The 24041-nt window shown below is 44.1% G+C and overlaps 1 protein-coding gene across 1 annotated transcript; it reads left to right on the top strand.

Moving 5' to 3' along the window:
- Window positions 1–3992: 3992 nt before the first annotated feature.
- Window positions 3993–23591, top strand: tiparp (TCDD-inducible poly(ADP-ribose) polymerase). The gene is made up of 7 exons (XM_085379343.1): window positions 3993–4295; window positions 5313–6356; window positions 13948–14137; window positions 14444–14631; window positions 18899–19249; window positions 20655–20912; window positions 21984–23591. The coding sequence occupies exons 2-7, from the start codon at window positions 5338–5340 to the stop codon at window positions 22171–22173; spliced, it is 2196 nt and encodes a 731-aa protein (XP_085235469.1). The 5' UTR covers window positions 3993–4295; window positions 5313–5337; the 3' UTR covers window positions 22174–23591.
- Window positions 23592–24041: the final 450 nt, after the last annotated feature.

The following is a 24041-nucleotide window of genomic DNA, read 5'->3' as shown; positions in this document are numbered from 1 at the left end:
TGCCCGTAATCACAGCGATTACAAAGTGAGACTTTCATCGTTGTTTATGGCTCCCATTGGTTCCACTGCCAGTCAAATTACCTCAATAAAATGGATTTCTGCGTTTCCATGACACGAAACAGGCGTGTCGAGGCTGAGACGCTGGCCCCAGTGTTAACTGATCTGCCTCCAGTAATCGTGTTGTGTGCAGGCATGTGAACAGATAAGACTAAGGGTGGAGGGTGAAACATCACCTGTACCCTGTTTGTATGTAGAATTTCTTTTTTTTCCTACACTTTATTTCAGACAGAGTGTTTAGCCACCACAGGTTTTAAAACAGATTCAGGTCTGTGTTGTTGCTCCTGACAGACTCCAAACTTCTGCTATGACCTTTCACCTCATTTTTCAGGGAGCCGAGTGTACGTGTATTTATCCGCAGGGACTGATCAAGAGTCAGAGCAGGAACAATTTCACTTCAAGTCAGAAAGACACTGTACACGTGAACGTAGCCAAATCTGTTTTTTTCCCATACAGTACTCTGTGGTACATTGTGTTATTCTTTTAATCCATGATTATATAACATGCCTGCAATGTTTCTTTAGGCTATTGAGTTATTTCTTAAGAGCATTGCTTCCCAGATGTATTAAACGACCCTCCCTGTGTTTGTTGTTGCATTTGTTCAGTTCACTTGCTGACTTTCTTGAGACAACAAGCAAGACGGATTAGGCAAGCAGGTATCTCCTTTATAGGGCGTCCTCAGAGGCAAGTCGGTACTTGAACAACAGGCCGTCGTTGCGCATGTCAGCCAAGGAGGAATGCTCAAGATCTGTCGGTATGCAGCCAGGCAATTATTCTCATATATGTCAGTTGTTAAGTGCCTTCAGAGACAAGCCTATAATTTCCCAATTACTAACCCTCATTGGAATTACTTCGACACATCTGTGTTTATCCTGAAGCTGCTGATCTCTTTTTGAACCACAACCTGTGGGACACACACATAACCTCATGGAAAAATCAATAATTGAACAACTTTCCAGGAAGGGTTGACCTTTGACATTTAAGTTCAGGAAGTTAATAAAGGAAGAAGATGAAAGATAAGCAGGTTTGAATGTTGTTGAGTGAGTCATTAATAGTTAATTTCAAAAAGAGCTCCTAAAGGGGATATGATGCTTCATTTACTATTATTTAGAGCAATTAAAAAAACAGATGTGTGAGACGTAATGTTCCACCTCACTGTTACTGTCAGTGAGGCGAAACATGGCGGAGCATTTAGATTTATGGAAATGATCACCCTCTCCATTGTCTGCATTCTGACACGCACAGATACGTTGGCAGTTTGAATTTTGTGGTTATTGAATAGCTCCTATTGAGAAATGCACCCTTTAGAAACCAAAGACGGTTTGGCTGAGCAAGCTGGAAGGATGAAACTGAGGCAGGAAGGCAGTGTCACACAGCAGGTTCCTAAAAAACTACTTCTGGTAAAACAGCACAGAGAGGGAAGCTGACTCAATGCACAGTCAGTAAACATTACACTCCCTTATGGAAACATGACAGATTAGCCACACAGGGTGGCCAAATTTTTCCTGCAATACTTAAAGGGAAACAATATATTCTAGGTAATCATAAAAAAGTGACTCACCCTTCATATGCGGGTGAATTACATATGCCTCAGCAGGTTTCACACTTAGTCTCATGCGAAAGAAGACAGGATGATAAAATATTTACATAAGACAGGCCTGACAAAATATTGACTTAGCAAATTTCTTGTATGTAAAATCGATTACCATTCAGGCAGTGTTCTTAAAGCATGTAATCTTTACTGACTGCGTCATTTATGCAGCTGTCATGTGGCTGCTTCTTCTTCATTTTCATATGTGGCAGCATTGTGCATCTTTACTGTATTACTTTTTTTGGCAGTCCGTCCAACACATATCAGGAACACGCTAAACCCAGGTTCACTGTGTCTCAGTGTGTTTATATGATACTACTTCACGTCCTTTACTTTCTAATCTTTTGGACTTCTTGTGCATTTTCACTGTTCCTCTGTCTAGTTTTAAGATCATCTCTAACAGTCATTACACTGCTGTAAGTTGTCACATTTGCATGTTTCACATCATCACACAATATTAAACAGAGATGACCCGAGCGGTTAAACACTTTATTTGGAAAACTGAGTTCAGTTTCACTAACCACATCAAGGCCTGATTACTAGCAGACCTGTTGAATCAAGAACTCTCTGAACCTGAATCAGATAAAGTGAAGTAGGCTAAAAGATCTCAAAAATTAGCACATCATGCCCTGATAAAAAAAAAAGAAAAGAAAAAGAAATGAGAAACAAATTAATTGAAATCTATCACTTTGGAAAATGTTACAAAGGTTTGTTTAAGGCTTTGGGTCTCCAGTGAACCACGGTGAGAACCATTATACACAAATAAAGAAAAATCAGAACAGTGGTGAACCTCTTCAAGAGTGTCTGGCTGACCAAAATCACTCCAAGAGCGCATCAACAACTCTTCCAGAAGGTCACAAAAGAACTCAGAACAACATCTAAAGACCCGCAGGCCTCACTTGTCTCAGTTTCTGTTATGTAAAATTGATTACTATTCTAGTGCATGTCAGTTATGAAATGAGTAGGCTGTGTTCTCTCAGCCAGTGTTGTTAAAGCATGTAATCTTTACTGACTGTGTCCTTTATAAAGCCATCGTGTGGCTTCTTCTTCTTCAATTTATGTTGATCTCTTCTTAAACCACAAGATTTCCATCATCTAAAGACCTTAAGACTTCACTTACCTCAGTTAAGGTCAGAGTTCAAGATTTAATAATAAGAAAGAGACTGGACAAAAATGGTATCCATGGGAGAGGTCCGAGGAAAAATTCACCGCTGACCAAAAAGAACACAAGGGGAACCATCATGATGTTTGCCAACAAACATATTGATGGTTCCCAAGACTTTTGGACCTACTCTGTGGACGGATGAGACACAAACTGAAGTTTCTGGAAGGTTGAGTCCCATTTCATCTGTTGTAAAACTGTATCATATCATCAGTCAAACATGGTTCTGGTAGTGTGATGGTCTGGGGCTGCCATAGTTGAAGGAACTATGAATTCTGCTCTCCAGAAAATCCTGAAAGAGAATCTCTGCTCATCGGTTCACACCTTGAAACTCAAGTACACTTGGGTTATTTAGCAGGACAATGATTCAAAACAGCAACACAGCAGTCCATCTCTGAATATTTTTTTTAAAAAGGGGAAGGGGGAGGGGGGTGAGTGGCCCATTACGATGCTTTCGCACTTACTCAAACGGGCTGTTCATGCTCAAAAACCCTCCAATGAGTCTGATCAATTCTACAAAGATGAGTGGGCCAAAAAGATGTGAAAGACTCATTGCCAGTTATCACAGTTCTTGCTGTGAAAGTTATTGCTGACACAATCAGTTATTAGGTTTATGGGGCCAGGTTAGTTTGGATACCTTTTTTTCTCTTAATAAATTTGTTTGTTGATCTAAAACATGTAAGGGTGATAAATGTGAAGAAAAGAGACAGACAAGACAGACAGAAAGACACACACTGTAAGAAAGAATGAAATCAGTGAAATCAGCAAGAGGGAGAATACTATTTCACAGCTGTGGTAATTAAAACAACCGCAAAATAAGGAGAAATAGAAATGTTTTGGTTTGTGGGTTTAGAATATAGCTCCAAAACTCACTACAGCAACCTACCAAAGCACTTTTCATATAGTATATAGTGTTTTTTTTTACCTAAACCATTAATCTACTAGTTTTACTTGGAATGGATACATCTAAATTATTTAATTATTTTTCCATCAAAGAGCTGCAATTAACTTTAACAGTATGTTAATGCTTGTTTGTTTTTAGAAACCTACTTCCGGGGTCGCTGAGGTTTCCCCACACTCTCATGCTGCGTTTCCGGCCCCGCCTCCCTTCGAGCCGAAGCCCAGCCTTCCTTTGAGGAGACCCCGCCTCTGACAGGTTACGGGGGCGGGGCCAGGTTGTGCAAAGATGGGAGAGAGGGCAGTCAGTTAGAGCGTCTCTCGCCACAGCTGTGCGTTCCTCTCTTCTGTTCTCAGTCGTCTTTTCCTATCCGGCAGAAGGATACAAAGAAAGGGAGACACCATGAAATAGAGACGTAGTATGAACGCGTCGGGGACAACAGAAGGACGAGAGCAACCGAACCGGACAACAGTCTAGCCCCGGACACGGATACTATTATCCCCGGAGCTTCTCCGATGAGTGCACTGGATTTTACCCACCAAAGAGCGTCGAGACCGGGGGGGAGTGGGGCGGACATTATCGCGCAGGTAGGGTTTTGTCGCCTCGGTGTGAGAGACCCGGGGCTCTGCGGGCTGTCCTGTGGGGAAGCTGGGCATGCTGCAGTGCTTCTCTGTGTGTTTCTCTCACACGGACAGCCCGCAGAGCCCCTGGTCTGCTGATCAAGTGTTTCTGCTTAAAGAACGACGAGAGCTGCCGTTTGTGTAGCGGAGCGCTGAAACAAGTCTCCGGGGTGTCCCGCTTGTCTTTTGTCGCTGCTCGGCATTTGCGGTGCCGTGTGTGTCTCTGTGTGTATATATGGGACTGTGTGTGTATTTGTCAGCTGTAAAGCGTACGTGCAAAGTTGCTCGAGCAGCGACGTGTGAGCGGCACGTAGACGGCAGGGGCCGCGTATCGGACTCCCGTGATCAAAATACACCGTCCCGGGAGAGGGAGGTTTTGTTACAATTGATGATTTTATCGCTCCCGTTCGGATACGCAGCTGTAATTGCAGGAATGACGTTAGCAGCACACCAAAGAAAGGCACAAGAAGGAGGAGGAGGAAAAAGCATAAGACACTGCAATTATATGTTCTCGTTTTTTTTATGATTAATCTGAGGCTGGAGCCCAAGTTCCCTGCTGTAGGATTAGGTAATATTTTTCCGCTTCAGTTGGCCTGTTGACTGCACTAAGCTGCTTCACTAACGAGACTCTGTATAACAGGCTGTTCCTGTAATATTCCTATAAGGACGGGTTTATAATGACCGCAGATGATGATGATGATGGTGGTGTAACATGTGCTGGGTCATTCTGGGACCAGAGCAGTTTTGGTCTGCGGAGGGAGGGGGGTGAACTGGTTTCGTTTCGGTATATAGAGGGTGAGGGTTTTCCTTTCCAGGAAAGAAAAGATGAGTTTATGATATGGGCTAATACCTCGTCCGAGCGACACAGACTATTAATCATTTCTTTATGCGCTAGGATGACTTCACCTTGGAAACTAGGCTTAAAGGATTATAGGTGTTGTCTTTGATGACTACCTCTTTCTCTTCTCTTTCTCCTTCTCCCAGGACTGACGGGCTTTCACAGAAGCTCATGGACAAAACTTTGCACATTCTCCAGAAATCCACAGATGGTGTGCCGACCGGGATCACCCTGGATGTGAGTTTGAATATGGACGAAGGGGAAGATTTCACGGAGCAACAGATTGTGGGGCTCTCGGACAAAATACCTCTGGTGAAACCTTATTTCAAGAAGAAACAAAGGAAATTGGATGCCAAATGCCTCCACCGAGCCCTGGAGGATCCTATACTGACTACTTTGCTGAGCACAGATACGCTGGTCTCCGGGGATGGGGTGTTTGTTCCCCGGAACCAGCCGGGCCGGACTCCGGGGAATTTGTGCGCAGCGGCTGTAGTGAAACAGAACTGCCTGGGCCAGGTGTGCCTCAAAGACCGGGGCACCGCTGACAATGCCACCGCTGGGGCCGGTGTGCCTGGGTTGATCACCCAGGACGTTGATGTGGAAATAGCCGATACTACTACGGAGCTGGATGAGACTGTTCGGCGAGGGGAGCGACCTAAGATCAGCGATTCTTCCCCCAACTGCTTCCAGCTGAAACCGGGCCTCAGGGAGTCTGGTAGCGCGGTGACAATAACAGCTCCCAGCAGGGATATACCTCCCATAGTTGCACCCCAGGTTCCTCCACACCAGGAGGGGGCAATCAAAAGCAACGACCTCCTAACCTCTGGGGCAACAAATCCTCCAGTCAAAGACTGCACTGGAATCTCGGACCCCCTCCTCCTGCAGCCTGACAAAGGAGTGCTATTTCAGGACAAAAGTGAAGAGGCCTCACTGGATCTGGTTTTTGAGCTGCTCACTCAGCTCCAATATCACACACACCAGTCAGACTCAGTGGACATTTGTGTGGATTTCCTCCAGGGACTGTGCGTTTATGGCAATGACTGTGCCCACCACCACACCGTCCTGCCCTACCACTGGCAGATCCGCAAGAGCAGCAGCCAGACCTGGCAGAGCATAGCAGATGACTCCCAGGAACAGCTGGAGAGACTGTACTGCAACCCTGACAATGAGCAAGTCAGGCTAAAGTATCAGTAAGTATCCCGCTGTAGTGTTTACTGCAACCTGTACTCTGTGTTAATCAGTAGCATGTGTGCTACAAACTCCCTGGTTAGATACAGGACCCCTGCTACAGAGGGAAGCAGCATCAAAGTATTTCTGTTTTGTTTTTGGTTTTTTTTTGGTTGGATCTTTGCCATCTGTGTCTGTGGGTGATGGGACAATTCACTTTGCATTCAGTCAATTGAAAGTAGGAAGTGAAACCACAATTCATGCCCCAAGAGTATCACCCTTCAGCATTTCTCTTTATTCCTGACAATTGTTTTCATATAAATTATAATATTTCAAATATAAGTGGACAATTAAACCGTTTCAAGTTTTAACCCAAATCCTCATTCTGTATAAGCGGGGCTGAAATTGGAGAATACTGCCACCACCCCAGTCCATTTGGTGTTGAACATGCTGCTGAAAGGACTGTTTGTTAGATCGATGGGTATTTGTGACATAGCAACAATGGTGCAGTAATCTGATAGGCTGCATGCAAGTGATAGTCTAAGCCACTTCTGGTTCAGAGTGTTGGAAACTGTAGACCTGAGTTTCCTCTTTGGTTTTGCCACCGGTGACAAACTGAAAACACTGCACAGCTGTTCTGTACATGCGTGGATGATGGACTGCAGACAAGTGACTGCTCCTCCCAATGCTGACTGTTGCTTTCACAGCTTTATAATGCACATGGTCCGTGTGTCCTTCTAGTTAATGTGTCACCTGCATTTACTGTATCTCTTTATTTGAACAGCTATCACGCCCTTGTGTAGGCATGGCCCTGATATCGGTTATCTATTTCCTGCACTTCCCTTCTTCCAAACCCAGATCTGTGATTGGCCAGAAAGCCGTCAAAAGCGAGGCTTTTTCTTTTCTTTCTTTCTTTTTTTTTTTATAGCACTCGTTGCAGAAAGCCGTGAACTTGCGTGACCCCCAGCAGCCTTGTGCGGTCAGTGACACAAACGCACTTGGCAGCTCTCTTCTTCCCTCGGTCATAAGCGTGCGTGTCACTGTGTACACTCGCACCCACACTCACACACGCACTGCTTGGCACGCAAACACTCGCACGAATAAACTGCACAGGGAAGCAAAGTGACTCGCAGTGCTCTCACGCTCGCCTTTTAGCAGACGGAGATAAACGTCTTTTTCTCCCTCGCCCCCATTGGGGTGACACAAAGGAGCATCTACTGCTTCCTGTGAAACTGTACTGTATGCAAGTACATTCACACTGTCACACACACAAAGGGTACTTGTACACATGTTTGACCCTAAGCTTTCAATCTCTTCTGCAGTGTTTGCGAGTTAGAGGCCCCCCCTCATTTTCATGTCATGTGGATCTAATTACAAGTGCACTTTATGTCAGTATAGTGTAATCTTAAGGCATTAACCCTATCCACACCCCCACTCACATTTAAAGCCCTTTAAGCACCTATGTGTTTGAGGTGTGCACCAACTTTTGTGTGTGTGTGTTTGACTTGTTGACTCATGTTTTCAGCTGAAACTATGCAAAGAGCATATTGCTCCACAAACAGGATATGCACCTGGTGGTGTCAACCCAGATTCTTCAGAGGCCTTTTGAGTGTGTCTCATACAGTAAGACAGGGCCATCTGGCTCACTTGACTGAAACTGCAGTGGAAACCAGAAACGACAGAAACTTTTTACCAGCACATTTTCAATGTGTATATGTGGAAATTCTGTATCATATGAATAATCCTGTAATGACTGTTTTTGTTTTTCTTTACATAAAAAAAAAAAAAACTTTGAGGCATTTCAGTCAGTTTTCTTTTTTAGTCTGATGCTGGTGTATCTTCTGATGACTGGAGTTTTGTTAAAAGCTAATTTATTAATATATCTTTGCCATTTTTTAAGTGAATATACCCAAGTAGCAGAGGATACATTTTTAGTTTGGCTAAAAAGGAATTCTCCAACCCTGACCCTTAAAACAGGTTTGACTGTTTGTGGATGGTTGAATGAAAACACAACGTAAAACATTTTCACATGATCCCAGATAAGTCATTTTCTTGCGTGTTTAGCTTTTTATCGGCAAGAAGTAAACAGTGGCCAGTTTCTGGGTTTTTGGTTTTTTGGGGGTTTTTTTGTTTTGTTTTGATCTTTTTATTTTTCTAAGGTGGGCCATTATAGATTTTATTTACACCACAGGTAAGGACCGTAAATAAGCTCGTCTCTGGCAGATTCGATTATGTGCACTATGGGCAAACTTTAATATCGGTCGGGGGCTCTGAAAGCGGAGCAGCCTGCCGAGTGATGACACACAAACTGGGGGAAAGTCGGTTAGCCGTGCAGCGTCGACACAAATCAGCTCATTCAGCCAACTGCTCAAAGCTTTGTGTAGCATTGGGTGTGTGTGAGAGCTCTTTTGATCGTCTTTCTTTAGAGATGCAACCCAGCTTGTCTTTTCATGCACGCAAGCAGCCACACGCACACACAGGGTGGAAGGCGTCACCGTGGTTACGGCAGCCAAATGATAACATCGTTAGCAGTATAAAGAGGAGCAGATGACTTAACAAGCTCTGCCGTCGGTATGGAGACACAGGCCCATTCGGCCTTTGGCCGCGCGCGCGTGTGTGTGGCAGGAAAGAAAATGCACGACTGCTTTTGTATATCTCCATCTGATTATGTTTTGCATGGCCTACTACAGGGCGTGTGAGTGTGTGTTCTGTGCTGAGCTGTTCCCGTGTGTGTGTGTGTGTGTGTGTGTGATCCATAACACAGGTTAATCCCATCCGTATGATAAGCAGGAATGGAAGTCCCGTTAACCCGTCTTAGTCATGAACTCAGCAGTGAGGAGGAATGTCACAGTCATCGCTTCTAAAACTTATACTGTAATAATCCTGCACCGTACAGTTGTTCATTTGTGCTGCCGTGTGTGTGTGTGTGTGTGAGAGAGTGAGGAATAGTGTTCACTTTACAAGCTGATTGTGTGACAACTGTTACTTACAACAAAATACAAACTTTTTCCTGTAATATCTGTTTAAGGAGGAACTTTAGCACTTGACATCTTGCTGTGTGTGTGCGCGTGTGTGTGTGTGTGTGTGCGCGCGCGTGTGTGTGTGCGCGCGTGTGTGTGTGTGTGTGCGCGCGTGTGTGTGTGTGTGTGTGTGCGCGTGTGTGTGTGTGTGCGCGTCAGTCATGAAGACAGGCCTTTTTTTGATTAACCATGTGATAAAAGCTTTGCTTGTCATTAACTGGCATAAAGAGTCACTGAGCGCCAAGGACAGAGCAACCTGACACCAAGGTGTGTGTGAGTGTGTCTTTGTGTTTCTATCACAGGGGATTCTGTGTTACCTAGATGTGTTTCATGAATCTCAGAAAATCAAGGATGATTGTGTCTAAGTGAGCTGTGTTTGTTTGTGAGAGTAGAGGCAGTATCAAGATAGTCAGACTGGATGTGTGTTTGTGTGGATATAATGTGTCAGACAGATCACGCCATGAATCAGAGGGGCGAGGTCTGTGTCGCTCTGCCTCTCATTACTCAAGAGTCTGCCTCCATTTTTTTTTTTTTTTTTTAAATTCCAGCTCCACCTCCTTTTATTTAATTATTTTTTGTTCATAATAATTCCACACCAGATTTAATTTTTTTGTCTTCTACATTTCCTTGACGTGCCCATTTTCTTCCCTTTTATTCCTCTGTCTCGCTCCTTTTCTTTATTCCTTACTTTTCCCTGAAGGGCCCCAAAGAGGTGGGAGAGATGTCCCAGTGCTCTCAAGCAGAATCCTTTTCCCCGTGATTTCAAACAGTTTTTCTTTCTCTGGTCTTCTCTCCTCCCTCAAGTGTTAATTAAGTGTTGATTTAAATTCCAAACTCATTTGCTTATCTTCCCCCTTTTTCATCTTTTTTTAAAGCCTCACATTCTTTATAGGCTGGGCACCTTTAATATTTTCAAAAGAGAGGCTTAAAGGACTGAGAGAGGACACCCTGAGCTATGAGCTCAATTATGTGGACAGATACACTCATACTGGAAAAATCCAGGACGTGCAGGTGACGCGAGTGTGCACTTCTTCCTGTTCTGTGTGTGCGTGTGTGTGACTTTGTTGTGTGTTCACTGCCTGTAAAGCTAAAAAAACAGGAACAAATGAAGCCTATTTAAATAGATAACTGGATTGTGAATACAAGGAAATAACACTAGTACGTGACATCAAGGTTCTGTGTGTGTGTGTGTGTGTGTGTGTGTGTGTGTGTGTGTGTGTGTGTGTGTGTGTGTGTGTGTGTGTGTGTGTGTGTGTGTGTGTGTGTGTGTGTGTGTGTGTGTGTGTGTGTGTGTGTGTGTGTAAAAGAAGTGTTCGTCAGCAGATTTGCTTGACTGACTGAGTTATCTGGGCGTGACTGGATGAAGTTTTGCGTGTACGTACATGAATCTGTCCAAAGAATGTGTGTGTGTACGTACATAGACGAGTGTTCCTCCAGTGTGTGATGTTCACAATAGCATGACTGATGTTGGAATGTGGGTCCTTTGGTGTGTAGTCATGAGAAAGTTTGAAGGTGTGTGTGCTATAGGCATATTCCTTAGGAGCCGCTGTCCTTTTTCCATCGCCTTGCCTGCTTGTAGTGTTGGGAGCTGCTCGGTACAAGTTCCTTTCCTTTTGGGTGCACCTTGGGAGAAAAGTGGGAGAAGCCCCGCATTTCCAGCATGGTCTTTGACTCTGCTAGAGTGGGCGTGCTTTGGGTCACTATCCAACTCTTGATTGGCCATCTTACCAAATCTCAGTTCACTTAATTTAACTGCTGGAATTTTATTTTTAAAATGGGGCAAACTAGATGGGGAGGAAGGGGCTATATGAAAGGAATTGGAAATAATCAACTCCGGAGACTCCAGTATTTGTCTGAATGTGCAGCGGGGAGGGAGAGAGTAGGATGTGTGAGAGGTAGATACAGAGGCTACATCCTTTTTTAAAATTTCCAATCAGTGTTTTATGTTGAAATGATAAGGTTGAAAAAGCAAGGCTGAGGTGGTTTGTGGAGATGGTGGAAATACTGGTCGGAGGAGGAAAATAAGACCTCACAGGAGGTTCATGGATGTAGTGAAGTAGGACACATGGTTGGAAGGGGTAGAGTGAGATGGAGGCAGAACTGGGTCAGTCTTTTTAGAGGTCCTACTAGACCAGAGTAGAGCAGACCTGAGGCGTAAATATAACAAGCATGCTTTTAAATGAAAACATATCAGTAACGACACTGTGGTAATGAGTGAGGTAGGATGGAAAGCTCAAGTTCATTTTCTCATAACACTTGTGCATGGTTTGTTAGTCAGCCACACACACACACGTGTCATCATTACATACCGTCACAGGCGAAAAACATTCTGTTCCGATACCATGAAAACATGTCACAGGAGAGCGCACAGGTGCAGGACAGGGTGAAACTAAAGATCAGCATCAGTGAAAATCAGATTTATTTATTTTTGTATCATCACTCCCTTGCACCTTTTTTCATTGTTGTTCTGTTTTTCTCTTCCATTTCTGCCTTTCATTTTCACATTAATACAGCTATTCATTTTTTTTGTTTTGTTTTTTTCCCATTTTAAACTGAAATGCGTCTGCGTTAGTTGAGAAGAATTCAGAAAGTCGCAGGGATTATCTGCACCTTCTCTCTGTGTGTTTCTGGTAATCAGGTGATCTGATTATCAGTGACTCACTCTTCAGTTACTGTTTTGTTTCTGCACGTGCTCTCTAAATGAACTCTCATTTCACTTCCTATTCCAGAGATGTGTTCGCGGTATGACTTTGCAGAAATACAGATGTAAATTTAGGGTATGTAACTACCATTTGAGTCAGTGTTTATGCGAGTTTTCAAAAAACGAGACGGGACCTCTCATTATCACCTTCCTGTGAGACACTGGTGTGTTTGCCAGTAACCCCAGCAGCCAGTACCTGCACTTAGTGGATGAAACTGAAGACTTGTTTTCTCTTCGGCCATTATAATACGAGGTTTCACCGCTTCAGGCTGTTGAACTTATAAGGAGGTTTCAGCGCTACTGCTACTGCTGCTGCTCCACTTCTCTGTTTTTCAGTGGGAAACCTCTAAACTGTGTAGTGTACTTTTTTTAAAGTAACACACACACAGTCTAACATTTTCACGTTACATTCACTTAGCTTCTCACTAATATCAATGAGACCATTAACATCATCATGCAATGTGCCCGCTTCTATGGCTGTAGTGTCATGTGCATGTTTAGTGTGTTAAATATTTGTATAGATCGTGTATATGTGTGTCCTTGCCATAGCACGCCAGTGTGTTTGGCCACATTTATGTAAGTGGTATGTCTGACCCAGAAAGGATTTGCCGGAGGCTCGAGGGAGGACTAATGCAGCGCGACTGATGCACATGCACACACTCAGACATGCACGCAACAGTGTTTTTGACCCGCGTGTGTTGGGACAGAGAGGGGTTAAGGCGAGGTTGTATGGGCGTGAAAAGATTATGTGTTTCCCCTATTTATTTTTTTGGCAGATGGTAACTCTACTGTACTATGCTGAAGTGCATTCACTGACCACCTACAGCTACTAGATCATTATTCTGTAGGTTAACCTGATTGTTTGCTACTCGAAATAGCAAGGCTTTAGAGCAGGGGCTGGAGTATTATCATTATTATCATCATGTCTAGATTATTGTAATTCATTGTTCACTTGTCAAAGCAAAAACTCCCCGAATCGTCTGCAGCTGCACTAACTCCCCACTGAATGCAGAATTCATTTTAAGACTGTGGTTCTGACTTTTAGAGCTGTAGATGGACAAGCACCAGCTTACATCAGTGAACTTTTACATTCTTATGTCCCCAGCAGGTCCCTGAGGTCATGTGATCAGGGCCTGCTGGCTGCTTATCATATGAGGCTGAAAAGGACACAGCTTTTTCAACATTGGCTCTCAGACTCTGTAGCTCTCTCCCTCTGAGAGAGCTACAGAGTCTGAGAGCCTTAGATCTGTGGACTCGGTGATCTCTTTAAAAAACACACACACACAGAACAAAACAACTAAAAACTCACATTTTTAAATTTGTTTGGTTAACTTTTTTTTTTTTTAATGTTCTGGTATTTTCTTTGTTGATGTTTACTGATGTTTTGATTTGGAAGGGCTAACCTATCTTTTTATATAATATAAAATTTGCTAGGCAGCTATTTGGTTACTTACTGTAAAGATTTGAAAGCAATGTCAGCCATCGTTGTACATAATGAGAGAGCTGTTCCCATGAGCTGGTTCCATGGGGAAGTCAAAGTAAAGTTAATCCTAGTAACTTGCTCAAGGGCACTTTGAAGCACAGTTGTCATGTATGGCTTTCTGTTTATCATTTGTAAGTCATTTACTTTAAATTTACACCCTATGCAGCTCAGTATAAGTGACTAAGTAGAGGTTTGATCATCCTGCTCCAGGGCTCACGGATTAAGTTAACGTTCCATCAACAGCTTCGTGCTTTGTAGCACAGCTTCTAATGGAAATATAAACTGTGACTATTTAACAACAAGGTCATCACTCCACAGCCCTGCGTGCTAGCCGTCCGGGTTAATGTGCATTGCTGACTGCAGCGCTTAGCTACGTAGTTATTCTAATGACTTCAAACCTTGTGTTGCAGGGGTCGAGTGTTTGCCCTAGACTTTGGGACGATGCGAGTGTGCGACCTCGAGTTTGACTGCGTCCGACGACTGAGCACCCCCCCCAGCCCTCTACCCCTGCCTGCGATGAACCCAAACCCCACCCCCAGCTGTCACACAGTGTGGAAGTACTACTGCAGAGACAATTTTGGCTGGAGGGAATACTCCGAGGTGAGCCATTCGGTGCATTTATTTGTGTGTGTTCGGGTGCATTCAGGCTCTGCGAACAAGATGCCAGACACATTAGCTTCGCCCACATTAATCAATTGTCCAGTGATGGGGTGGATTTAGAAAAACAGCTCTCATGTACACAAACTACTTGCTTTTGTAACACAGCTTTTTATCCATGTGTGACCTTTTATTTATCGTCTTTGCAATGGCCACATTTGATTTACAGGTAAAATGGAAAAATGCAGAAGTTACCTGCAGAAAATGGTAAACAAATGTGTTTTCCCTCCCTTTCCTTCTGCTCCACAGCCTGTGGTTAAGCTCATAGAGGAGGCGAGTTCGAGAGGTCTTAAGGAGGTGAGGTTCATTACGCTCCAGAACCAGTATATCCTCAACATCAGGGAGGGCTTCCAGCAGAACGCAGTCTTCGGGTTCCGACGTCAGATCAAGAAGCGGCCCATGTTCATGTCCTCCGTGATTCTCACACCACACCTACAGTAAGTAAACATGGCTGATATTAGATCTAACTACAGCTTTGCTTTTGTGGTTAGGAGGTGAGCACTAATAGAGCTAAAGCTGGATCCAGAGGTTGAGGTTTTGGCCATGGTGAAGACATGGCTCGAGTAGATAAACAACAACACAGCTGAGATGTCTCCACAGTGACTTAGTGGATTTGCTCTCAGAGCATCACTTGCAGTAATGTAAGCAGAGACTCGTTTTTGTGAACGTGTTACTGTATTCATAGGAACTGTATTGTACTCTGCGCGGGCATTAGGCTTAGTTTAGATTGGGCGGAGTGATACACCCAGTATGGTGGCTGTTCTGAACTACCTAATGTGACGGTTGTTGTGATGCAGACTTTAAATAAAGGACTGCATCTGAGGCCAAAGCTGTTAATCACATAATGACTATTGCCAAGATACACCCAGCCTTATAGTAAGTAATGCCAGAAAACGACTTTTTCCAGAGCTTAGTATTGGTACTAATTAACAGTAGCAGTTCTCGTTTGAAAGGTAGCAGTCATTAACTAGATTAATAGCCTTGCTTTTCTGTTTTTCCCTGCTGGCTTGCCTTTGTACTTTCCAGCAGAGCTGTCTAAATCGTTTAGCACTTAGATCAGAGAACATTTAGTATTTTTGCACATGAAGCAACACTGACTTCTAGAACAAAGTTCTGCGTTCAACACAAAAAAAGTCCCTGGCAACATGTGCAAAGTCACTCGCATACAAAGTTGATTCTTGAGTATCTGACACGCCATCTTCTTGTGGCTCTCTGTGTTCTCTGAGCATCCTGAATTTGTAGTTTGGAGACGCTGCAGGCACACAGAGGTCGGTACATGATGTTAATGTCACAGTCAGCGTTGAATACTGAACACTGTATTCACATTTTATCTTTTCTGCTGCACACTGGCAGCCTGAGCTAAACTCAAACCCCATCTTTACCACGGCACAGATTTTTGGCACGTCAAACAGAGTCACTGGGACACGGGGAGATGTCCTGTGCAGAGCGAAGCAGATGGACGGGAAAATGAGATAAAGGAGGCAAACGAGAACAGACGAGTCAAGTCGAGAGACGGGGCAGAGGCAGAAATCAAGGAAAGGGTGAAAAGAAGCAAAACATTAGCGCTCCAGATCTAGCGAACCTTTTCTAATGCGTTTCTTTCCCCTCTTTTCTTTTAAAAAAAAAAAATAAATTCTTTCTTTAGCTCAGTCAACTTCCTGTCCTTATAGCAGTGAAGTGATCTGGCTTGCAGCACTCGGGTCTTATTTTTGAAACAAGTAATACCAGATTGGAAACAAGTGGAGTCATTTCACCCCATTTGCAGAATCTTTCACTTCCTTTGCCGAGCAGGCTGCTGTAGCGGTGTCCTGCCAGTTTCCCACACAGAGCGAACGCTAGAACGAGCTGTTCCTACCGGGGCCCTGACAGGCAGGGGAAGACAAAATGGAGAGCAGGAGATGGAGGGAGAAAAGGAGAGAAGGAAAAGAGAGAGAGAGGGAGAAGGAGGGAGACGCAGAGCACAGCTGAGGAAGTGAATGAGGTCTAAATGGTTTCCAGACTGGGTGCACAGCAGAGTGGAGTTGGTGAGTGAAGGAGTGTGAAATGTTCCTGTGGGGAGCTGGAATTTGGATTGAGTGACTTGTTATGGGACGTTGTCATCCATTTGGTGTGTGTGTGAGCTTCAGTTAATTACTTTATCTGATCACAGTCACACAATGGGCACCAAAAAAGAAAAAAAAAGCTTCTAGCCAGGCGATCCAATAAAATGGGAATTTTATTTGTGCAAAGGAATGGCTGTCAGTCCGTCCAGTGTCCTTTCGAGTGACCTGAAACAGTTTGTTGGCGTGTGTGTGTCTGTGTGTGTGTCTATCAGGAACAATCTGTGCTTGGGCTTGGAGGTTGAGGTCATTAGCTTGATTGGCACTCTCCCCCCTCACTCCCCTCCCCACCGCTCTCCCCCCGCCTTCCTTCTGTCATCTCTTTCTGCTCTGCCGGTGTTATTTTCAGCCATCTCCTCCCCTCTCTCCCCCCCTTGTTATCTGCCCCTAATCTTCCTCCTTTTCTTTTTTTCCTCACTCTTTTCTCTCCCCCAAGTCCATCATTCTCGTGTTATCTGTCCCTTTTCATTTCACACTTGTTTTCTGCAGCAGGCTGTCTGTGATCTCTTCAAAGCACACAGGGAATAGGGACATCGATTTCAGGGAGGAGGGGGGAGAGATCGAGACCGGACAGACAAGATAAGCGAGAGAGAGAGAGAGAAAGGAGATGAGAAAAACTGTCGCACCGACTTAGAGTCACTCTGATCACAGTCTCCTGACAACGCGCGCACACACACACACACACACACACTCACTTTCTTATGGCTGATAGCACTAACAGCATTTACACTTGGAGGGCGATAACTTGACAGCCAAACTACTGTTACCGACTCAAATGCCAGACGTAATAGTTTTCTTTTTTTGTCACTTTTTGACAGCTCCACAATGGGCATTTTATTTCCCCCCCCTCGTGTCTTGTTCTCGCTCCTGTCTCTGCTTCACTTCGCCTCCCTGTTGTCTTGTTTGGTGTCTGGGTTTCATTTTCGCGCAGTCCTGTTGTTTTGTTTGGTCGGTGATGGCTGACGGCTGCTGAGGAGCTGCTCCGCTCCCCTGTGCGGTGATGTCATTGTTGACAGTCAGTGGCAGATGATTTTTAGAGAGCGCGCTCGTGGAAATGCTAGTCCACTGCGGCAGGCAGGCGGGCAGTTTTGTTTCACTCTTGGGGATTTTTGGGTGTGTGTATGGGGGGAGGGGGGGGGGGGGGTATTGATTGTAGGCATATGGGAGCACAGCTATAGGAAGGTGGAGAGATGGGGAGTGTGCTGGGGTGCCATTAGGTGATGGTTTGGTTGCTGTAAATTCCTCCAAAGCTGCTCTCACTGACCTTCAGCAGGCATGGATAAAGGCAGATGAAAAGAGATGAGGTTTCAATAAAGGGCAGCAGCTATCATCCCTCTGTGAAGCACACTTGATCAGAGTAATCGGCGCTTCTGATCCAGTCACAGTTGTCCGGTCTTTCTGAGCATCGTGTGGAGGCCTTTTCATAATGCGGATTCTCAACTATGAGCAGTTTATTGATATTTTTTGTTGTCTTTTTTTTTGTAAACAGACCATACTTCAAAACAATTGAAGTTGGTGAGAGCCCCTCCTGTGTCACACATTCCCCAGTGGCTTAGGGGCTAAGTTACCTCTCACTCTGTCCCTTGTATGTTGAAGGTCGAGGGTTCAAGTACAGTGTGGGGTGTTTTTCAGGGTGACACTTTTTTGTCTATATTATGTAATCCTCATCAACACACTTTTCAGAAATCATTTTTATATTTTATTTTTTTTAACTGTAAATATTTTCCCACGCACAAAATGATTGTGTACTGCGGAGGGACAGCTTTACTACAGCAAGGTAAATGTCCCTGAACAGTGAGGGTGACTACACTTTGAATACAAAACCAGTATGGCAGAAATTATTATGATCACTCAGAGTAATCCCATTATGTACCAGGTAGCTGCTATCTCAGGTACAGTACACTTGTGTTTATGAGCCATCTCTCTTCAACTCTGTTAGCCAACCCCTTTATCTCTGGCTTTTTAGCTGCACTGAAGTCAAGCTACAGATTGAGTCCACTCATAGCAACAATCCCACCACAGTTTCTCCAGAAATTGCGTAGTCTAGTTATTTATAAGATTGCATGCGAGTAAGATCATCTCACTGCCCTCTAATTAGACGTAACTTACATAATACTTCCTAGTAACATTTTTAATGACTTTATATTGCATGTAAAATGAAATGAATCATACTTTATTCAAGGTGACAGAATTAGCACACAGCTACAGCTGCTTTCTTATATGTGATTGGTCGGTAGTACTCAGGCTACAAACCGAAAACGTCCCTTTGCCTGCAGATCTGAGTATAGAAATTCGAGCTGCACTGAATATTTTTCATGTAAACCTCATCACAACTTCCCAGAACCAAAACTGATGTGTATAAATGTTTGTTTTGTCTGATCAAGCAACTTGCAAATTCATAAAATGTCTTTTATCCCATTCAGTTTGATAATCAAACAGCCTATTGTCAGTAGCTTGGTTTGTCCTGAATATAAATATATTTGTCTATATAATGTGCAGTATATGCCCTAAATATGCTATTAACATAGGAAATAAGTAACCATTAATGATATTTCTTACACTACTGTCAGAAATCTAACGCTTCATTTTCTTTCTTTCGTTTTAGGACTTTGAGCGGCCTCTCTCTATCTCCTCTCAGCTGTTCGTCGTCCTCTTCCTCATCCTGCTCATCATCCTCTTCCTCCTCCTCATTATCATCATCCTCCTCCTCTTTGTCCATGGACCTTCCTGCGTCATATCCCCTCTCGCCAACTACCACCAACCCACCCAGCCTTTTTCCTGAAACGTGGTTGCCAATGACCATGAGCCAGGACTTCCTTCAGGTGCCGGTTTCCCGCGAAGACCGCAGCTACAGGACGGTGTACAGCCTGTTCCACAAGACGGTTTCGGAGACCAAGTTCAGGATCATCAAGATCCTACGTGTGCAGAACCCCTTCCTATGGGAGAAGTATAAGAGGTGAGAGGAGAAGCAGATTATTATAGAGATGTCTTTTAATCATGTATAATTCCTACAAACTTTAACCATGACACCAGGAAACTTTTCTGTCAGTAAGTGTGCTAGCAGGGTTGCATGTATTAATTTCTTTTGCATGTAGCTTCTTTTTTTTCATGCTTTGTGGGAAAGCTGTGGCATTCGAATTTGATGCATGTGTGGTTGTGTTGTCGAGCACAGCTCTGCTGAAATAATCAACATCTACGATGTCATGAGAAAGGCACGAGTTTCAAAACTTGTTTTGACAGTCGAGAGATTTGACCTCACTTGAGGACATAAAATAAGTATTGATGTTAACAGCAACGATCTGTGTTTTATATAATGAACCCATAGTGTTGCTGAAGTTGCACCAGAGTACGGTGGTAGTTTCACAGACTTTGCTGTTACGGTGCAGACTGGGTGTTAATCCTTTTTATTCAGATATCTGTTATTGAAGTCTAAAACGTTTAAGACTGAAACGATAATCAAAAAAAGGTTTAATGTAAAAAAATGTAAAGAGTGGGGAGGTAAGAAAGAAAGAAAGAAAGAAAATAGGCCAAATGGGAGCAGCTGTGTGGGACTTCGTGAGAACGAGTCAGCAGTGGTGTGTGAAAACAGCAGATGGAGAGATGTTTGGTGATGATGATGTTCCTGTCTTCAACACACAGGGCTAACCGCTGTGATTAGTGCAGGGCAAGGCCTATCAGCTGTGACAGTTATACTCTCCCACACGGGTACCACACGGTTTCAAAATGACTGAAGGTGTGTGTTTCTGTGCGTGCGTGTCACTGAATTTGAAAGTGTTGCCCCCCCCTCTGAATGTCGGTAGAGTTCCTCTTCCCACACTCTGGTTATGACAGGAAACCCATAACTGCTTGTTTGCTTGTCTGTTTGTGCGTGTGTGTGTATTTGCACGCAAATGACTTGTGAAATGTTCATGTGAAAAGAGAGCGTTTATCACCTCTTTTCTAAATTTGGAAATTAAGTGTGTGTGTGTGTGTGTGTGTGTGTGTGTGTGTGTGTGTGTGTGTGTGTGTGTGTGTGTGTGTGTGTGTGTGTGTGTGTGTGTGTGTGTGTGTGTGTGTGTGTGTGTGTGTGTGTGTGTGTGCGCGCGTCACTAACAAGCTGAGAGATCATGGGAGGTCATGCCAGGGTCACAGCCTTTCTGGCCTGAAACACTTTCAAAATGAGCAGCGTGTTACAGCGTCACTGTACCGATCGTTGCGCAAGAACCAGATTCAGGGCTGCGTTTTTCCACAGTTTCAGTGCACGCAAGGTTGTGGTCACAGTTAGTGTTAAGTCGTATTTTCTCATCAATACAGTCTGTGTGTTATTTTCTGAAATGAATGAATCGCTGACAAATCCCCTTTCGCCTCCTCTGCTCCAACAGGAAGAAGGAGTACATGTCGCGGCGCATGTCGGAGAGGGACCGGCAGCTGAGCGAGCGTCACCTCTTCCACGGCACCTCGGCCGACGTGGTGGAGGGCATCTGCAAGCACAACTTCGACCCCCGAGTCTGTGGCAAACACGCCACCATGTTCGGACAGGGATCCTACTTTGCCCGTAAAGCTGTCTACTCGCACAACTTCTCCAAACGCTCGCCGAAAGGAGTCCACTGCATGTTCCTGGCCAAAGTCCTCACTGGAAGGTAGGTGTGTGCGTGCATGCTTGTGTGGACACTGATAAGAAAACATCTCCAGTTATGGGTGGAGTTTTATTTATCTGGAGGGGGAAAAATAACATGTCATTTGGGTTAAATTGCTGGGAATATATTGGCTTAATCGTGTGATTTGTGTGCCTCTAAAGCAATGGCCCCCACTTATACCACTCACAGTGCTTTGCTTTGTTTAATTGTTCCCCGTTTACATCTTAGCTAGATGTAAATCTGCTTTGGTTTAGAGGAGGTCGGAAAGAACATAGTTTGGTAAATGCTAAATCAAGGCCTTATGTGTCCTGGGTTTATCGCTGGCTTGCGCGGTTTAGCGTCCCTAATGAACCGTTTGCAGTGTTTGACAAGTATGTTCCCTCCAGTGCACGGCTCTGCATAAACAACTTTTCCTTTTTGACCCCCGTCTCTCGCAAACGCTCGAGTACTTCTACATTTCGATTTACAGAACACATCGGCATCAATCTGGATCGTGAGAAACCGGAGGTTCTTTTCCATAAACCATCTTTCATGTCATACTATCCTCATGCTACACAAATTCCTTTTAAAATGCAAGTCAAATGTAGAGCCACACATGTAAAACAGCTGATTTGGCTGTGCCCATCGTACGTTGCCGGCTTTGTTTTGCTGCAGCAGAGTGTGTGGTGCACCCAGGGGATTGTGTGGCGGTTTAGGAACAACACTCTGTCTGTAAACCTGGGTCCAATCTGTTCCACGGCATAAGCGTCAGACCCGAACAGCAACACAGACTCCACGTCTCTACCCGCTGCCTTTGTCTTATTTATGATCCCCGAATAAGCAGCACAGAGACTGATGGATGACGGGTCTTTGGGGATTGACATGAATATTTAAGCGAGGAAAAACAACCCGCCTACAGTGCACAGTTTCATTTCATACAGTCGCTACATGCTGTATTATATGAAGTGTGGCGAAAGATACGGCAGTCTTGTAATCTTGAAATTTAGATTTCTGTGTGGTAAATTATTATCTTGTATCTCCAGAGTCCCAGCTCCTTAACTGAGCTTTTCTGTTTTCCTCTTTGTTTTCACACAGGTATACTGTAGGAAATCCCTCTATGCGACGGCCTCCACCTATCAACCCTCGTGACGCCTCTAGCGACCTCTATGACTCCTGCGTGGACAACTGGATGGACCCCCAGATCTTTGTCATCTTCAATGATGACCAGAGCTACCCTTACTTCATCATTCACTATGAGGAGGTGCCCAGTACAGTCGCTGTCTGAGCCAAGATTGCAACGCGGTGTCTGTATTTGCAAACACTTAATGTGCAGAGTCTGTTCAGGTTGTAGATGAGTGGATCTACTCATCTACAGCCACTTTAAAATAACAATTAAGACGAATTAAAAAGAAAGTATATGTCCACTTTGGTTTAACAGACTCTATTGTAATCGGTTTGTTACACTAAATTTAATCCAACTGAAGGTGAAACCAGTCGAAACAGACTAAAAAATGTTTGCAAATACTCGGTGTTCCCGGTCTGTAGTCAGCTGGATCCACCTAGCCTGGACTGCATCAAGGAATAACAGACCGGATTCATCTGGACGAAACTGGACTAGCAAAGGACACACCTGTTTTAATCTACTGTTCAGAGGTGGATGACAACTGAAAACAGCTGCAACAGACTTGAGTGGACTTGTATAGCACACTTTGTCTGCTGTGGACAAGTGATTATCGTCACTTTGGAAAAAGAGGAAATGTACTTATTTGGAGCAGATGCAGGTAAAACCCAATCTAGCCCGCACCCCCACACTTAGCCTAGCCTGGCTGCCCCTCCTTGAGCCTGCTTCTGATGGAGGTCCCTTCCTGTTAAAAGGGAGTTCTTCCACCCCGCTGTTGCCAAGTGCTTGCTGACGAGAGCCTGTTGGGTTTCTCTCTGTAATACTGTGGGGTCCTTACCTTACATTATAAAGCGCCTTTGGGATGACTGTTGTTCTGAACCTGCGCTTATATAAATAAATAAATTTAATTGGGTAATTTTGACTTGTACATGATCGTGGTTCCCACTGGACAAACGCTGTAGTAGACAGTTGGCGTCCTCTCAGTACTGTGAATGACCACCTGGCCACATTATTATTTTGAGGAAGCTGCAACAGACCAATCAGAGGCTTCCACAGAGAAGCTGTTGGAAACCCTGACCCTCCTGTTAAAGTGTTTACCCAGCCTCCGGCCCATTTTCAAGTATATGTGCTGCGTGTATGAATCTTTTAAGTTTAACAGACATTTATTTTGTGGCCTCTTCTTACCAGAGGTGGATGTGAGTTTCAGAGGGACTTTCCACATACTGTTAACCTCATGGCAGAGGATTCACGTGAAGCTAGTGCTGCTCCCGGATGCCGTTTTAGCTGTTGTGCCCACCGCTTAGGCTCCTTTGAGGGGCTGAGGCGTGTACGTCATGCTGAGACATAATGCTGCTGCAACGGCGGCAGCGCTGTAGCGTTCTGTCAACAAACCCCCTTGAAACTCATCTCTCTCGGATTGCTCTGTCGCTCAGAGACGGTAGAATTTCTTTTTGTTTTTGAGACAAGGTGTACAGGCGTTCTTTGTTTATATTTGAACTGTGTGCCTTTTGTTCATAAAAATGTTTATTTATGTTAGTTTAATGTAACATTGGTTAAATAAAATAATCTAAAAGAGAAAATGACTGACTGGTCAACCTGTGCTTTATTCAAATCGCATCATTCATTAGTAACTTGTGCTAATGGTGTTTTTATTGGATATTTCTGTATATAACAAAATCTGTATAATTCTAAACATCAGTTTTAACAAGCGCTCCAACACCCCTGACAGAAATGTAGCCCCAAACCATGACAGAGCCTCCACCGTGTTTTACAGATGGCTCTATCGCTGTCCTGACCTCCGCCCTACATATTGAGGATAAAACCCCAAAGTTTCACATTTAAAGGCATCATTGCATCACATCTTTTGCTACTGATTTTCAGTCCAGTCCAGTTCCAGTTTTTCATAGATTCAACTAAAGAAATGGGGGAGAAATGATGTTTGTGTGACAGCTGCTAGTAACAAAGTGTCTCAAGATATCATTTAAAACTGGTTCTTTGCGAAGTTACACCTAACTCAACATTCTTCTAAAAAT

This window comes from Rhamphochromis longiceps, linkage group LG14 (assembly GCF_057381845.1).
Source record: "Rhamphochromis longiceps isolate RC_006_pf linkage group LG14, R_longiceps_female_GT1.1, whole genome shotgun sequence".
NCBI lineage: Eukaryota > Metazoa > Chordata > Actinopteri > Cichliformes > Cichlidae > Rhamphochromis > Rhamphochromis longiceps.
The sequence above is the reverse complement of the archived record's forward strand: the minus strand, read 5'-3'. Positions and strand labels throughout refer to the sequence as shown.

Coding starts and splice junctions, on each gene's coding strand:
- tiparp (XM_085379343.1), top strand. CDS start 5,338: ATGGACAAAACTTTGCACATTCTCCAGAAATCCACAGATGGTGTGCCG. Junction 6,357..13,947: donor CAAGTCAGGCTAAAGTATCA/GTAAGTATCCCG, acceptor CTTGTGTTGCAG/GGGTCGAGTGTTTGCCCTAG. Junction 19,250..20,654: donor CTATGGGAGAAGTATAAGAG/GTGAGAGGAGAA, acceptor CTGCTCCAACAG/GAAGAAGGAGTACATGTCGC.